Raw genomic sequence first — 18,155 nt, forward strand, 5'->3', positions numbered from 1 at the left:
GCGCGTGAATATTGGGACAATGCTCGCTTTTGTCAACACTCTGAGCATACTAATCAAATGTCGCAAGTACAAAACTACAGAAACCTAGTTCTTGTACAGTACTAAGACCACGACTAGAGGATGGATACTGGGGACGTAATATGTAATTAGCTAGCGAAGCATAATCTAGTTGCATCGACCAAAGTCTGACTTGGCTCTTTGTGTATTTCCATCGGTCGCTAATTGCTGATGCTTGAGACAATGACGACGACAGCCACGTTAGCACCAGCAACTACAAAGAGAGCAAAGGTTCAATTCGAGACATAACTCTAAAAATGGACATGCTCTACGGTTCGAGACGTTAACAAATTAACGTTTTGCCAACTCAGACACATTAATGCTTTACGAAAGCAGGTACTACAACAGCTGATGTGTGGATGGTTGTGGGTGTCGCGTTCGTTTGTGGCATTACCAAGCTACATGAACGAATCCGGATGCGGTCCGTGTACGTCAATATCTCATCATCCCCTGAGTATTCGAGAGCTGCCAATAAAGTGAAACGTCATCGATCCAATTGTGATCGCCGAGAAAAAGTGTGTAAATTTGCTCCATGAAAGTTTGAGTTGACACCGAAGATTTACGTATAACGCCGCAATATTAGTGGCTATTCTGTGAAGCTGACTTCACTCTAAATAAGTTCAAGATCTGCGCACATCCCTTGCGAAGCCAGATGGATTTTGATGATCTGCGTCTGGACATGCTTTTGATAGTCCTTTCCATCATCAACCAGATGATAACAGGCAGTACGCCACCTGGAGTTGGGACTACCATCAAGCCATCGACGTCAAATACCTTCGGATCTAGATCTCCCATCTTCGTGTTTATGTCAAACCCAAGATCAATGACTAACTCTACTCCTGGTCCAAGCATTTCAGGCTGGATAATGCCGCCTTTGTTGAGCTCTGTCATGACAATAACCCCATCTCTGTTAACAAGCTTCGCTTCCTCTGGTGTCTTGAACATCTCAATACGGGGATATCGTTTTTTGAGCTCGGCCTTGAAACCGGGAGTGATAATGTTGGTGCCCCCAAGAAGCACAATAGATAAGTCGAGCATGTCGGCTTTGCGATAAGAAGCGAGCAGACGAACTACGCCATCCACAGCAATGTTGCTAGGCTGTCCTTGAAGACGCTCTTCAACATGTTTCCGTCTACTGATACTGCCCATAACGTCCGTTTCAGAGATCTGAATCGGCAGTGGACGCTGAACCAGAATACCGTGAGTCTGAGAACATTTATTCAGCGTAGAAATCAGATGGAGAACTCCATCTGTAGATGCATTTGGTGCCAGTTCGTACGGAATGAAGTCGATGCCGGCCTAAGACACCTGAATGAGTTTTCGCCATAGTCGGAGATTGAATTTCATCTAGCCATGACATACCTTAGCCGCCACTTCTGCCTTAATGCGGAGATACTCGTCGGCATCTACACCAGTATTGAAATACACTACCGCGAGAGTTGGCTTGATGCCATGTATACTCTTGCTGTTTCTGATACACCATGACTCCAAAAGCCCAATCACTGGCGCTCCTTTGAGGAATAAAGCTTGGCAGACGTGACTGTATATAACAGAGCCGCACTTGTCACTCACGTAGACCGCTCCAAAATCGCTTGATGTCATGATGAGCATACCGCGAGACCTGGAAAAGGACAAATATTGACTGAGCAAGTAGCTTTCATACAAAAAAGTAAAACGCGGCGGGCTGCTGATTTTTGTACCCCAATGTGAATTCGAAAAGACGGTGAAGGCGATTTCTGAAGTTGCCAGTGCTTGTTTAATTAGTGTCTCATATTCTCCATGACAACATGTCAACACATTGTTACAGGCAAGGATCGACACCAACACCTTTTTTGTGGAACGCGACCAACCTGATGAGCTGGGGTCCAAGTAGGTTGACTCGACAACCAGAAACGAAGGTGCTCTAGAAGGTCCCGTTGAATAGAATAAACTTGAAGTCTGTCGCCGGGAGAAAATTCAGGGAAAGGTTGCGAACAACCGAGATGATAAACGCAGGCTTCAAGGATTGTTCACATTCCAGCCGCAAAGCCCCCACCCCATTTTGTCTCCCACTATTGCAGTGATTTGTACAATGGTAGATAAGCAGACATTGAGCATGATAAGATGAATATGACCTCACAATACCAAGCTATCTTAGTCTTCTAACAGCCACGCCGCCTCAAAGGATGCCATCAATATCATGGGTTTGTCAATTGCCACTCAATTCCTTCAACCTCGGCCAGATTTAGATATCATGCTGGACGAAAGCCGATGGTCAAAATACCGGCTCGTTCATCCCAAGGACGACATCATATTTGATGCAGATCTATCTCACCCACTCGTTCGACTTTTCCCAAAGCAAGCTAGCTTTCGACACACTGTACGCATGCTCGCCATATCCCGGACTGTACAGTCCTTTTGATTGTTCCCATGCACCGATTATCTGGCAGTCCTCAAGGTATCGCCCGCCTTTCCCTTCCAATGCCGCCGCAGTCGCGGCCCAAACCGAGGTAGAGGCACCTTGAGACGGTGTTTTGTAGATTTTGGATAAGTAATCGTCTTGCTTCAGACCCTTTTGCTGCTCATCAGACATATGTCTTGTCAGATTCGTGAGGACGGCGCCGGGTTGCACGCTCCACGCGTGTATCCCTTGTGCGCCATAACGGCGCTCGATCTCATTCGCAGTCCAAACGTTCGCTGTCTTGCTCTGAGCATACGCAGCCATGGCATCATAGTGGCCATCAAAATTGATGTTGTCGAAACGAACTTCTCCGAAGCGATGAGCAATTGAAGCCAGGATGACAACTCGAGAAGCAAACTCCTGTGTAACACCTGCAAGCAATGAAGGATGAAGCAGTTCAAAAAGAAGAAAGTGTGCCAGATGGTTGGTACCGAACTGTGTCTCAAAGCCATCCTGCGTTCGGCCTTCCGGAGGGGTCATGACTCCCGCATTACATATGAGGATGTTGAGCGGCACTTTGAGAGACAAAAAGGCCTCAGCACATTTGCTTACACTGGCAAATGAAGCAAGATCGAGTTCCAAAAGGTGAACACGCGGACTGGAGACAAGGGTGTCACCCAGAGCAGCCTTGGCCTTCGAGATGTCGCGGGCGGTCAGATAAAGCGAAGCGCCAGTGAGAAAGAGAGCCTTTGCTGTGTCGATGCCAATACCAGCGGAGCACCCTGTGACGAACGCTGTTCGATTGAACAGTTTGTCAATGAGGCCCTCATCGCGAATGATTTGGTCTGCGTCTGGGCGGTTGTCTCCTGGACCGCTAGGATTGGCGTGAACTGCGACATAGCGATCCGCCATACTCAAGGCATGTAGTGTCCAAAGAAAAAGATAAGGAATGAAAATGTACGGCTAAAAGTTGGCAGGTCCGAGGTCAGATTTCCCTATAAATAACCCTTCAGCATGACCATCCATGGCGAGGCCCGCATCTCCAGTGGGGACGAAAAAGGACCATACCCCAGCATAAAAAAGCCAACAGTATGACCCAACATAAATTACTAGACTTGATATGTTTTACAAAGATTGGTACATGGAAGGTGGAACCATCGACTGACGAATTTGAAATCCCGACCTCTGTTCACGGACTTTGGCGGGTTTTCCCCGGCTAGCTGACTTCAAGTGTCAGTAGCATTAGTAAAGTCCGATTCGCCCGTAACGGAAAGCCCAAATAGGAAGATAATCGGCGAATGACTATTCCACACACGGTGATGCGAACATATAACACACGAGATGGTAAGGCAATATTAAGCTTTTGTTCTGTTGGGTCTCGCCCGAGCCAATGCCGATGGCAGAGCAACGGAATTTGCGTCCCATTAGGGTCTCATCAGTCCGAATAAGAAGCTTATATCGCTGTTGCCTACCCGCAGTTAGCGATAGTATCTCAATCACACCAAAGAGATGTATGGTAAATTATGCAGTAGTCTTCTTGACATAAGTTTATAAATAATCCTCCTGAAGTAATAAGTTTCAGGTGCCTTGCAGCTAGTCTGAAAGTCTCATAACGAACATGATAAAAAGGTTGACCTAGTATTTCACATTCCATTATCACGGAAAATTAGGCTTCGACTCTCTTTAAGCTTTGAGGAAGACACCTATTAATTGAAGAGATCCAATCAATAATGCTTTAGTATATATTTGCTGTTCACTTATCTTACAAGAGAGTAAGTATATTAAAGATTGAGTTAGTGAGCCTATCAACGTCCTTGGGTGTTTCGAAGCTCTCGTTTGCAGCATAAAGTATGGAAAAGTCGGATAAAAATCTGAGGTGATGATCTTTTGTATATGGACAAGATCGGCACTCAGCTCAAGCTGACTCTCAGAAAGCAGCTATCGAGAAAGTAAAGCCGTCTATTTCAACTGAGTTGATGCTAACGATGAGCTCATATTCCTCCAGGTCGCGGCATCGCAAGGGAAATGACCCTCAAGCTAGAAGAGTTAACCCAGTCGCATGATATGTCGATGCATGCGAGCTCCAGTTGTGAATCGTGTCTTAGAATAAAACCATGCGATGGTGGATATGAAGATACACCAGGATTTCAATATTTTGAGATATTAGTAGACTAAGACCTTTATGGAGGTATCATCTTAGTCTTTAGGAAAACTCTATAAATTAGATATTGCAACTGGACTGAGATATTGGGAAGACTTATTTGCTGGGGATCCTCGCAATATTTACGCCTTGACACCTTAAGTCCTAGAAAGTCGAGGAAAGAGATATAGTGATATGAATCTACATATAGCATCAACATGTCATATGGAAGTGGAGAGTGGCTAAAATATGGTGGGAGTAGTCACTGCATTGAGTCCATCTTTAGTTGTTATGTGGTAAGTAGCTGACTGACAGAAGACGACTGCACTTTCTCCACAGATGCCGGCCATGCTGTAAACAAGCTACTGACTGAGTATATAGATGTGACCGGCAAAGAGACTCGGGGTTCCGCTAGAAGATTTGGATCCGCTCAAGCAATGGTCTTTTGAATTGTTCACATTGGAAGGAACCATCAAGAGAGAATTCAGCTTCCATCATCATTTACGCATGCCTTCACTAGGAACCAAACCAATGTTTGAAAAGTACGCGGGTTCTAATTATGTTATGAACCCTAAGTTTGGTTATTTCAGGCATGATTTCTCTGAAGTTTGCCTATTACACCTAGAAGACACAATTCCAAGCTGGCTGGTGATGCTTAAATCCCTTTTCCGTTATGCTGCTGGCTGGTGATAGACCAGGCTGAGGTCTTTTGTATGTAGTAACTGTCGTAAGGCTTAACCCCAGCAGTGAGAGGGTAGTCGCCCGGTTCGGAGGTAATTTCAACCTCTCTCGTGACCCATATTCGGCTGAGGGCCCGTTGTGTAACTGGCCAGACAATAGGTATGGACGCACAAACCGTAGCCAGGTTGACCTCAACCGTTGCTAGCACAGCAGGGACACAAGCATACCAAGACGGATCCACCCGCGGGTAGGTTCCGGCCTCTGTGTTCTGGATTGACACGAGACGACTGACCCCAATAGCAACAACACTGTTAACGAATAAGGTCAGTAACCTCACAATGATGTCTGAATAGTCTGTTGGGGCGCTTACATATCACCTAGAATGAAAAGTGAGACAACTCCATAGACAGACCTTTTCCGAATGCCGTTTCCCCACGCGAATGGTAGTGGCAACCCACAAACTACCATGTCGAGAACCATGTTAGTCGCTACATGGCTGATGTATGTTCTTTTGTAGACGCCTAAGTCGTCCGACCCGAATCCCCATCGGCCCGTGGCCGGTTTTGTCAGTTCCCACTGTGCCGAAACGGGATTGCATGGAAACCAAGCGATGACGGAGTATGCAGTGCCCCACATCGCTGTGACGATGAGCATTGCCATGCAGATTCGATATGATAGTGAACCATGGTCAAACATTGTGAGATACTGACATAATAGAGCCAGCTTGATGAAGGTTGTTGCCATGCAATACGCAGCGTTGCAAATGTAAAAGGTCTATCGGCAAGTTAGCGCTTCAGATTCTACACCAATAGAGAGACATCCAGGAAGCTTGCCTTGATGAATGCCTCAGTGCCAGTTAATCCAAGAGTAGCATAGTGCTTGCCCAATCCGTTTGAGAGGGCTTACATAGACACGGTCAGCATGCGTGCTTTCTTCGTGATCAACAACCAATGCCCCTACCTATACATGTTGATATGGATAACAAGGTGGTGGTTACCTGGAAGGAAGAGAGAACTTAGCATTTTGACCCTTAGAGTCCGTTCGGCTGGGAATTGACAACATACCAGGACCATAATGAGCAATGCATCGTCCCAGCCGGGGCGGCGAACGACGAAAAAACGGATGTACAGCCGCCCAATGCCACAAACATAGGCGAGGATCTGAGGATGTCGTCAGCCTTGTGGTTCATTTCTGAGCAATGCCTGAAAATCGCGCATTGTATGTTGAATGAACGACAACATATCGAGTAGCGTACCAGAAAAACAACAATAATGGCTAGCGCTGCTGGTCGCTGATTGAGCGCAGGGATTGCTTCATCGAGGTCGACCATTGTTAAGTGCACATGTCATGAAGATGAAAGAGGATTGTGGATCGAAGTTCTTGGTACAATGACCGACGAATCCGCTTGGTCTGAGGAGAACGTGTGTCGTATGCGTGCCGAGCCTTATCCCAGCAGACACGTTGCCTGGGTACAGCTGGATAGGAATGTCCAGGGGACACTGTTTCTTTTATGTGGCCCACAGGAATTGAGATACCGTTCTTTAAATCCCTGTTCATAGCACCAAACTGCCGGGATCTGAAACTCAAATATTTGTTTCGAGAACTTCCCCATGAACGTTAATCTTAAAAGGGTGGGATTGTCTTGCCCATTGGAGTTTGTTTCGTTTCAAGACTGGGTTTGTTATGCGGCGCTGGACGCACGGAACAGCTCGCGAACTACGCCAGTGCTCGTAGTTGGCCCCAGTGGTGCGTAAAACTCTCTCAGTACCCCTTACCTTTGCTCAGGCAATTGCAAGAAAACAACGTTGCACAACGCGGCAATGCCATTCCCGCTGAAATGAATTGGATGGGTCTGTTTGAGTACGCTTCCATATATGTTGTTCTGATTCTGAGGCAATACGTCTGTCTCGCGCACAATCTCCTTCTGGCTGTCTCTAATGTTAACCTTTTAAGCAAAGACCAGCAGTTACAAGAGCATCTCTGAGTAGAAGATGATCTGCTGGCTCATCTCCTCTCGGGCTTTGACCAGAGACAACCTTAATTTGACCCGATTATATAATCAACCCGAGCAGTATTAGTGATCTGGATGTTCTCAGAAGACTGCCCTTGCCTGATTCGAACAATTAGGCATCCTTTATCACTCCTTCTAGTGGAATCTGCGTCTCTTCATCCCTTTGAAAAAAGATTGTTGAGTTAAAATGTTGTGGGTTATTATGCGTAGTTCTTAAGTATTGGGTGGAATGCAATATGTTGATGGAGGAGGAATTCACTTAAAGCGGCTTATAACCCTTTGATGAGCGTCGTCATAGCCTTCACATGATGTACGAAAGTATGCAAGTGAAGGCTTCATGCGAGGTCTATTTGCCTGTTTCATGTGACTATGCTGAGGGATATTTACGAAGCGATTCGCACTAAAAACCTGATAATGGTGTGATTATTTAGTAGGCGTAAAAGTGTAGATTTCTTGGGTTAGATGTGCAAAATGAAATGGGGAAGCTTTTATGTCTCGGCTTCGATGCAGCTCTGGTGGATGCTCAAGGTTAGTAGCAGCCATGCTCCCCTAATTAGATATTAGAGGTGACCTCCAACCCCTTTTTCATTAAGCATACCAGTCTTTTCTGTAATAACAATCATGGTTTGGTTTTAATTCTATCCATCTGTGTCTTTATTTTCTTTCACAATAGGTAAGTGAGGTTTCTCGTACTAACTACTATGTGGTAAGGTATGCTAGTAAGACACATTTGGGAATCCACCAAGACATCTAGCGGCGATATCAACAATCCAATATTATTGAAGAAAAGTCCGGATTTATTCACATTATGGAGCCTGAGATAAGCCACTATTGCGAAAAGCAGTACAGCGCCCTGCTCAGCAGCGGATTTCTCTTATGAAATCGTCACTGCAGAAAAGATGCGAAGAAGCTGAAGAGTGGAACCAAAGACAAAAAGGCGAATCTAAGAGATAGGTACTCACAAAGGCAACTCCTTCAATTATCAGAACATGAACCATATTAATAATAGTCCGGCTTTCAAATAGACTGAAAGAATAATTGTTTTATATATAACACATTTATGCCACATAGTGAAGACGTCTGTGGAGTTCAACGTTCCATTGCTGAGTATTATGTTCTTTAGATGAAAGAGAAACTTCTTCAAGGAAGCGCACCCCCCCTACAAGAACATGCTAGAGAGAGTTAGTATTTGAAGAGGCGCTGTGTCCTTCGTTTAGTTACCAGCATGCTGGACATACCGGCTTGGTATTTTGAGGAAGAACCATTGAAGCGCAGCTCCGTCAGCACTAGAGACGTTGCAACGCCATATTCAGCAGGTCCTTATGTCAATTTATGTGAAGATTGCTGAAAGGAACTTCAGCATTTCCTCATATTTCAGCATTTCCTCATATGCCAAGATGGCTAGAAGGAACTTCAGCAGTTCTTCAGGTGCCAAGATGGTTAGAAGGAACTTCTGAAGCTCCCCATATGCCAAGATGGCCAGAAGGTTCGATGCCTATTTGGGAAGGTTGCACTTGAACCGGAGTAAACAGGCCACAGCGGCCGGGCTCTGGGCCTGACGGTACGCGGTACTCAATCAGGCATATTGAAAGCTGGGCTAGGCTGGGCAGGCCGCGGGAACGCGGGTGCGGTTTGCTGCCTGCGGCCCTGTGCGATCCAATGTCACAGTGCCGGGGAGGTACTCTTCTCGTTGCGTGATCTCGCTACGGCTGGTTCAGGTGGGCCTGTACGAACCACCCCTTTCATAAACCATGCGAACTATCTGCAAGGAGGAACTTATGCTTAACAGGGACCAATGAGCGCTTGGATAGTGCTTAGGGTTTAGTGACAGGCGATTACCGTCCAGACTGCAGAGGATGGATTGTAAAGGCATGTGGTGGCCAGGTCTATCTCAGAGTATGACACTGACAGGAGAAAACCCAAGAAATCCATTGTTGATAGTCAGTTCCCTGTCTTGTAAGTGGCAGCCTAGCCTGGGCATCGCCGATCTCCTCCTAGAAGCAATAGTTCTCACGCACACTTGGGATACCGAAGGTAAGGTTCTCAGTTTCGATCCCGATAACTAACATGTCGTAGGCGACCGTAGTCCCAGGCATTAAGGCCTCAATTTCCGAAGCATCCAGGATCTTACCAAAGTCCTGTTGTGATTCGGTCGTCAGGTGTCATGGCAGGAGAAGGCCTGTCACATGAACATGGAAGGTCGTTCGGAAGTCGGCCGACGATATAGCTCCTCGCATGTCACTCATCATTGACACGATTCCGCGTAATGTGCAGAGTGTGCTATCTAAATTCATACAAATGGAGCGCAGATCCCATCCCACCGCCTTTTGAATGAATGGCCATCCATCTGTGTCACACAAAACCGTGACTCTGTCTCTCTTTTAGTTCTCGAGGCGCAAGATGAGGTTCCTCAATTCTCTTGTCAGCCTCTCCTGGCTCGGCTCGCAGGCGCTCTTCGCGGACACTGTGACAGCCCACCCCACTTCCACGGATGTTACTTTCATTGATGATCCTATCGTCAACGAAACAACGGCATGGGCCCAGCTGGATGATGATGCTGGATACCACGGTCCGAAGAGGCGCGATGACAAGACGCCTCTGAGGATCATGGCCCTGGGCGCCTCCATTGTCTTTGGTGTCGGCTCGCCCGACCAGAACAGGTTCGTCTCATGAAGCTGAGTGAAGCTGAGTGTGCCCAAAAGTATCTATCTGCTAATCAGAAGCTTCCATCCAGCTACCGCAAGGTTCTGCGCCAGCAGTTGCGCCATGACGGCCACCCGGTCGACATGGTCGGCACCAAGAACAGCGGGAATATGAAAGATAACGTAAACATCTTAGTACGCAGGCCCGTTTAACGACAGAATGGCTGACCGAATATAGGACGTCGAAGCTGTATCTGGGTTCATCGTTTCTGAAATCCACGACCTCTCCAAGGCTTCCTATAAGTTCAAGCCTAACATGGTCATCATCAACGCTGGCACCAACGACATTGTTCGCAGTATTGACAATGCGAACCAGCACATCCGCTTCCGCAACATGATCCAGGGCCTCTGGGACAACATCTCCCCCGGGACTGTTGTCATCGCCACAACTATCCTGCCGATCGGTGGTGAAGCTGATGCTAGACGTCAAGCCGTCAATGAGAAATATCGTGAGGTCGTGCGGGATCTGTACGCCCAGGGGCGACCCATCTTCCTCGCAGAGATGGATGGCCACATCGCTCTGTCGGATCTTGATGACGGTGTCCACCCTAACGCGCAGGGGTTCAAGAAGATGGCCGGGCCTATCTACGCCGCCATCGGCCGTGCGAGGTTTCAGGGCCGACTGATGGAACCTCTAGACGCCGGGGATGCTCTCGATCAAGGAGGTGTCGGCTGCCACAAGATGCCAGGCAACGGCATCAACGCTGGTGCTCTCACACAGGTCGGCAGCGGCTACGATGATGGTGAGTACATCCACGACGCTCAGGACATGGGCGCCGTTACCACCATCACTAGCGACTGGGATCGCGACCAGTGGTTCTTTGCCCGCATCTTCCGCTCGGACCGTGATGATCTGCTCGGTTGGATCAAGAACGGAGACAAGGTCCTATACTCTGTGCGCAGAAATGACGGCGACGGCAAATTCACCCTGATTGGCGACCTCGACGTACACGACAACTGCATTCAGAGAGGGGTCCAGTGGGCTGACCTCAACGGCGACGGGCTCGATGACTTTGTCTGCATCGGCTCTGACGGTGCTGTGTTTGCCAGCATCAACAACGGCAACGGTGGTGGCGGCACACTGCCCACGTTTACACACATTGGTACCTGGAAGGCCAGGGACCCTGCCTACGCCCAGGCCGACATCCGCATTGCCGACATTGACGGTGACGGACGGGCCGACTTCATCGGTCTCAGAGGGAACGGCGACGCTTGGGTCTGGCGCAACGGTGGCATCGGCAACAAGCCATCCTACTTTCAGGCCATGGGTAGGCGTTTCGAAGGTAAAGGCATGGGCAACCTCGCCGGCACACGCTTCGAAGATCTCAACGGTGACGGTCGCGCCGACTGGCTCTGGGTTGCCGACAACGGACAGACGATGACTTATACCAACTCGCGAAGCTGCCACTGGGGCAAGGAAGGTGATGGTCTCTGCTCCGCCTGGCGAATCGGCACCAATAAGGCTTCGGGCAAATCTCCAACGCACACGGGCGGCATGGCCAACGGTATCCGGAACAGGATTCACTTTGCCCGTGTCTACGGCAGCCCGCAGGACTTTGGTCTCCTATCACGCAAGGACTACGTCTGGATGGAGCACAAGGAGCTCTCCAACGGGAAGCACGAGTTCAAAGTCAGGGTGTGGAAGAGCAAAGGTTACGGTGCGACCAAGCCTAAGGCTGACGGTAACTTTTACTGCGATATGACAGGCAACGGGCGCGATGACTACGTTTGGGTTCTCTCTAAGGGCGAGATGGACCTGTTTGAGAATGCTGGCAAGGATTTCATCGCCAACGGCGAGAGTTACTGGAAGCAGCCGGGACAAAAAGGCCTTCTTCAAGCCGCCCAGGGATCTCGACCGTCGCGATATCCATCTGACCGACTTTGATGGCGATGGCAGGTGTGATATCATTCACGTCGACCACAACAACGGGAACCGCGTGGAAATGTGGAAGAACAACTACACACCCAGAGGGGGTTTCAACTGGCAGTACATCGCCAACCCGGCCCCTGCGATTAACTGCCCTGAGAAGCGCGGCGTCGGCTTCCGGGGCTGGCCGATACGTTTCGCCGATGTTACGGGAAGTGGAAGAGCCGACTACGTCTGTGTTGAGAAGGATGGCCGCATGTGGGGATGGACGCAGGACGGTAACGGCGGCTGGACGCATGTCGACCAGTTCTTCAGCGCCAAGGGCCACGACCGCGCCAACCTGCAGTTTGCGGACGTTGACGGTGACGGTAAATCCGACATCATATGGATCGAGAAGTTTACCGGTGACGCTTTTGTGTACTACAACCTCGGCCGGAGGGATATCGGAGGGTCTCGGTACCACTGGGCGACAATCCCAGCCGGAGGACCGGAGAGGGCGTATGTTGGAAGCTTCGCCGGTTCGTGCCAGTACTTCCCGGACTTTGACGGCGACGGCCGCGCGGACCTGCATAGTATTCAGGCGACATTCCCCAATACGGCCGTCACGGCGTACAACAGATGCGGTGGAAACCGCAACGGTGACGACTGGGACCCTTCGTACGAGCCTGAAATCGTTATGCCACCCCCGGGACAACCTATCGAGGGTACCCCCGGCGGTGGCGGCGCTCAGCCGATCGAAGACGGATGGAGAGAGATTCCATGCACGCACCAAGGCGTCACAGATGCCAGAAAGGACGCCGAGTGGCGCTGGGATCAGGTCCTGACGCCCGCCGCCTGGGCCGCCGCCCTCCGGAACTACAGGTCGGATAGTGAGTCGAACCCCGACTTCGTGTTCACCCGCTCTATCAGCAATTTCTTCAACGGTCCCGAGTCCATGGACTGCCACAAGCTGACGGGAGCCAACGGCTGCACGGGGGGCTCCTCCTTGCAGTGTAACGACACCAACGCCCCCGCGGGCTACTTCATCCTTAACTCGTTCCGCAACATCAACGCCATCCTGTGGAACACGTACGAGGCATTAGGGGACTCGTACACTGACGCCGGGGCCTCGATCAAGGAGTTTGGCAAGACATTCTCCCCCGTCAAGGACAGCGATCTGAGCGTGGCCATTCTCATCGACATCCTCACCCTCGGCTACGGCGCCGTCATGGCTCCAACGTGGAACAAAGCGATCAGCAAAGTGCCCTGGGCGAAGAACAACGGCGACGACTTCAGCACGCTCAAGGATTTCACCAACGATATGGTCTTGGGTGGGTTTACCCTGACCAAGGACCTCATCGGCAACGTCGTGACTAGCCCGGACTCGGCCCTCACAGTGAACTTGAAGTTGGTCATCAACGCGTGGGAGACGGCCATTGACAAGTTCGCGATTGAGATCTTCAGCGGTAAGGGCGACAGGCTGTCCAAGATGATTGCCAACGGCAAGATGATCTCCTCGGTGACCGTCATTCCTTCGACTAAGGAGCTGCGGGCAGACATTGACAAGGCTTTGTACGCCACGCTGATCCCCCTGGGCTGGAAGATCTCCAACCAGGATCTGAACCCATTGTATGCATCCCTCAAACTCTCGGGAAGATCGGAAGAAGAAACAGATTTGGGGCAAAGTGCTGACGACATCTAGCATCGTCGATTCGAAACGCAGCTGCGATGCCGCAGACAACGACGAGTGGATCAAGCTGCGTATCACTAACGGCGCCATCAAGTCCGAAAAGGTCTGCATCGCCGACCGCGCTTACTTCCTTCTCGCCGCCGAAAACCCAAAGCAAGAGTGCGATGATGATAAGTACGGCATCGGCTGCTCTAAGTTCGACGGCCTCCCCGGCACGAGCGCCCTGGGACCCCTGTGGGGCGACGTGACGAGGGAGGACATGGTCAGGGGGTACGCAATTCTTCTCTCTTTCAACTGCTCGGTGATCCTCCAGAGCATGTGAAGCTAACAGAAAGGCAGCTCCATCAACACCTTCAAGGCCCACGGCAATAAGAACCAGGAGAATCCTCGGGTGCCCGGAATCCTGGATGCTGAACAGATTGACGCCATGGCGGAAGTCAACATCCAGGCGCCGTACGTCTTCAACTTCCCCATCTGCGACGTCAACACATCGTTCAGAGGATACTATGAGGGTGGTCTCGCTGGCCACGTCAAGAAGAGCTACTTCCCATGCAACCTCAACTACGATCTTTAATACCTAAAGCTGTAGGCATCTTTAATAAACAGTTCATTTGTTTCTCAAAGTGCTCTGTATTAAGTCTAGGCACGGCAAATGCCCAAGGCGCAGCAGTACTACTCCTTGCCTCGAATGTGATCTTTGAATGAGATCTCACCCAATAATGAACTCGAGGCTGGCTTCCAGATGCCTCTCACAGCCTGTGTACGCTATCGGCTGACGCACTAATACGTGCCCTTCCCCGCGATTAAGCACGGTCCTCATGAGTCAGATTTTAGGCTGCAGTCCCCATATGCAACACAGGGCAGTTGGGTTGCATCAAAAATGACGTAACCACTGTTCGGGCTCGGTTTACGGCATCTTCAATTCTTTCCAACCCTCTGCTCTCATTTTTCCTCCTCTCCCCCATGAGTAAAAGTTGACACCTTCTTGACCCTGCATCTGTAAAGCAACTGCAAAGAGATCCCGCATGGCTACCGAGCACAATGGCTCTTGAAATGGACTTTGAGAATGATCCTGAGGGTGAGGTTTCCCATCCTCTTGAAAAATTGTCAACTCTCAAATGCTGACTACGTGATACAGAGTACACGGAGTCTGGACACAAAAGGACGGCTGCCTTTGATGATATGAACCTTAAGCTTACTCTTATTCGTGGGGGTAAGTCCCAGTGATACATTGGAAGAATTATGCTACATCTAGTTGCTAAGCAAGACAACTCTCTAGTGTACGCCTACGGTTTTGAACGCCCTTCGTCTATCCAGCAATGTGCCATCATGCCCATCCTCGATGGCCAAGATGTAATTGCCCAAGCCTCCTACGGTGCTGGCAAGACGGCTACTTTAGTTATCTCCATCCTTCAGAAGGTCAAACCTGATCTGAAAGCCTGTCAGACTCTGATCTTGGCTCCCAGCCGCGAGTTAGTTATGCAAACCCAGGAGTTCATAGTTGCTATTGGCGACTTCATGAATATCCGGTGTGGTGCCTGTGTCGGTGGAGTCAGCGTGCTCGACAACGAGAAGGTTCTCCGGGATGCCCCCCCGGTGGTGGTTGGAACACCTGGCCGGCTTAAGGACATGATACAGCGTGATATCCTCAAGACTGCGAATATAGAGACGCTTGTCCTTGACGAAGCTGATGAAATTATTGCTGTAAGCGTTTGGGCAAGCGTTGGATTCTCTTACGATTGTTACTAACCAAAGTATCCCAGCGTGGTTTCGCGGATCAGATCTACGATATCTTCCACCTTCTTTCAAAGCCGGTCCAGGTTTTAGTTACCTCTACTACAATGCCACAGGACCTCCTCGAAGCTACTGGCGTCTTAATGCGTAAACCTCGTCATATCTACATCACGAAGAAGGACTTCCGCCTCGAAGGCATCAAGCAGTTCTATGTTAATGTTGAGAAGGATGAGTATAAGCTTGAAGCCTTCCTCCACCTATGCGCAAGTATCACGACTTTTCAGACAATCACCTTCTGCAACACCCGCAAAAAGACCGAATGGCTCAAGGAGAAGATCAATGTCCCCAACCTTCCCTTCTCCGCCATGCACGGGGATATGCCCGCGTTTGAACGTGCTGAAATCATGAAGCAATTTCGTTCTGGTTCGGCGAAGTTGTTGATTGCTACTGAGCTCCTCGCCCGTGGTATAGATGTTCAGCAGATTCCTTTGGTAATCAACTATGATCTGCATGCTAACTATGAGGGTTATGTACATCGTGTCGGTCGTAGCGGACGCTTCGGCCGAAATGGTGCCGTTGTCAATTTGGTTACCTCGGATGATACCTGTCTAATCAGTAAGATCGAGGATTTCTACAATACCGAGATAGAAGAGACGACTCTTGACAATCTCATGCTCTATTTAATGGAGCAAGAATGGGCTAAGAGTAAAGAGATCTCTCCCCGCCCGGCGAGAACGGCGGGCCCTTCGTAACCGCGTGTAGAGGTTTTGCCCGTTCTAAAGGATACGTACACAATACACATCCAAGTCAATTTGTCAAGTGGCCCAGGGCCGATTTCCGTCTTGCATTATGTCTGAGCAAATTCGGGGCAAGAGTCCCCTCTAACGCTCTCTTGGGCGAAGTGGCCAAGAGGTGCACTATGTCCGAGTAGGTAGGTGTCACAAGATCCGCAGTCAGGCGCTGCTGCATTTATCTGACAAAGCCGCTGTCAGCATCGGGACTTCAATCTTTGCAGCATTCCCAGCTCACGAGGCTCTAGCGTCATTTAGCCATGACCAACTCCTCCGATACCATCTCATTACATTTGGTCCAAACTTTGCCTTCAATCGATTCAACTTCGTCTATCAAGCGGATCAAAGCGTTCACTGCTTTGTGCTGCCTCCCGAGGTCTGTGAACGTCCGCCGTCGGCAGCACAGTGTGATGCTCTCAACCCTAGGCTCCAAATCAGAGCGGGGTTCTTAAAATTCAGTCAGAATTTGCATCATTAGTCGCCCAAACGGAAAACTATGCCTCCAACCTATTCTCATGGCATCCTACCCGTGGGGTCGATCCGCGTTTTAGATCTGCGACCATCGCTAAAGTCGTCCAAAGTTCCGGAGTGCGAGATTCGCGTAATCTCCCTGCGCGATGACGAAAAAGTATCGTCTTACGAGGCTCTGTCGTACTGCTGGGGCTCGCCACAAGGCACCATTCCCATCTACTGTGTTTCATCGCCCAAAGACAAGGATAAGAAACAACTTCTGGTCACGCCTAGTTGTTTTGACGCCTTAGTTCACCTGCGCAACCGACTCAGCAAGCGCACTATATGGATCGACGCCATATGTATCGACCAGACCAGCGCTCAGGACAAGGCCCAACAGGTTCCCATGATGGCCGAGGTATACGCAAAAGTCGAACAGGTTGTCGTGTGGCTGGGCAGGAATCAAAAGACCACGCGGCTTGTGTTGGAGTCGAGTCACACGACTCAGCTCGCCTACTCAATTATTCCATGCCGGAACGCGTCGAGATACGGCCATCCGTGTACAGCCATTGGCCCGACCCGACCGGAGCCCCGCTTGCCACCCCCTGCCCGACTTGGAAATCTCGACGCGTTCCCTGGGTCCTCTGATTGGCCGGCATTGACTTCAGTGTCTCCACCTTCAATTGAAATCTCGACGCGTTCCGAAATGAGACCCCTTCTCCTGACTGATAGTTCGTGAACTGGAACCAAGAGTAGTAGGTCAACAGCTTCTGCTATAGAGAGTGAGAGAAAACGAAGAAAAGTAAGCAAGAGAGAAAAAAGAAAAAAAGTTTATAGGGAAGTAACAATTAAGAAGAAAGCAGGGGAAAGAAAAAACCGTTTTCTATTACACCTCTATCATTGGAGAAGAACGGTTGAATCAGTTCCTAGTGAACATGACTCTCCCATCTCCCCTTCCGTCGTCGCCGTCGTCCGGGCCCACGGCTCCGCACAGCTTGACGGACAAGCAACGCCGGCGCTTAGAAGCCTTGCAACTGCATTTAAACGAGCCTGAGCCGGTCCTCATCTGCCGGCCTTGCGGCTACGCCTTGAAGCCGTTCGGTGAGCGCGTGAGCCGCTACCTGGCCGAGAAGCATGAGGTTCCCAAGCCACAGCGCCATGGACTGAGCGCTTTAGTGAAGTCCCTACATCTAGGGGACCCAAACGACGTTGCTCTCCGTCCCGACGGCCTCCCCCCGCACGAAACGCTGACGGTGACCCGTGGCCACGCCTGCCGCCACTGCAGCTACCGGACGGCGAGCGATGATGATGTTGCCATGTTGAGCGTGATGGGCGATTTGGCACTATGACTGATGGAAAGTCTTGTCAAATTAGGTCGGACTTGACACGATTCGTGAGAGTAGGAATTCCGACCCTTCAAACATGATATGATTCAGGATCTTCTTGGGAAAAAGCGATACGTCTAGAGGAGTGCGACATCCCTTTTCAAGCGATGTTAGTTCTCGATGATTAATAATTCACGTTGAGGAAAGGGCTCCCAATAGGTTCACGGGTACCCGTGCCTGTAAAGTTCCACGGGTCCCGTGAATATGACTAAGCGAGCCGACCGCCTCAGCAAACACCTGCGTTTCACGCATGTCTCTGCACAGCACTCCAGTCATTGGCTCTTCTCT

General features: G+C 49.9%; 2 protein-coding genes across 2 annotated transcripts; both read left to right on the forward strand.

The window, feature by feature from the left end:
- Positions 1 to 9,669: 9,669 nt before the first annotated feature.
- Positions 9,670 to 14,081, forward strand: COL26b_007302 (uncharacterized protein; the record flags this gene model as incomplete). The annotated part of the gene is made up of 6 exons (XM_053180100.1): positions 9,670 to 9,929; positions 10,004 to 10,094; positions 10,150 to 11,729; positions 11,785 to 13,446; positions 13,520 to 13,777; positions 13,847 to 14,081. The coding sequence occupies 6 exons, from the start codon at positions 9,670 to 9,672 to the stop codon at positions 14,079 to 14,081; spliced, it is 4,086 nt and encodes a 1,361-aa protein (XP_053036020.1).
- A 467-nt stretch (positions 14,082 to 14,548) lies between these two features.
- On the forward strand, positions 14,549 to 15,993 carry COL26b_007303 (uncharacterized protein; the record flags this gene model as incomplete). The annotated part of the gene is made up of 4 exons (XM_053180101.1): positions 14,549 to 14,585; positions 14,646 to 14,720; positions 14,787 to 15,211; positions 15,271 to 15,993. The coding sequence occupies 4 exons, from the start codon at positions 14,549 to 14,551 to the stop codon at positions 15,991 to 15,993; spliced, it is 1,260 nt and encodes a 419-aa protein (XP_053036021.1).
- Positions 15,994 to 18,155: the final 2,162 nt, after the last annotated feature.

The sequence above is a fragment of the Colletotrichum chrysophilum genome (genome assembly GCF_026319265.1).
Source record: "Colletotrichum chrysophilum strain AFK26 chromosome Unknown scaffold_58, whole genome shotgun sequence".
Classification (NCBI taxonomy): Eukaryota; Fungi; Ascomycota; class Sordariomycetes; order Glomerellales; family Glomerellaceae; genus Colletotrichum; species Colletotrichum chrysophilum.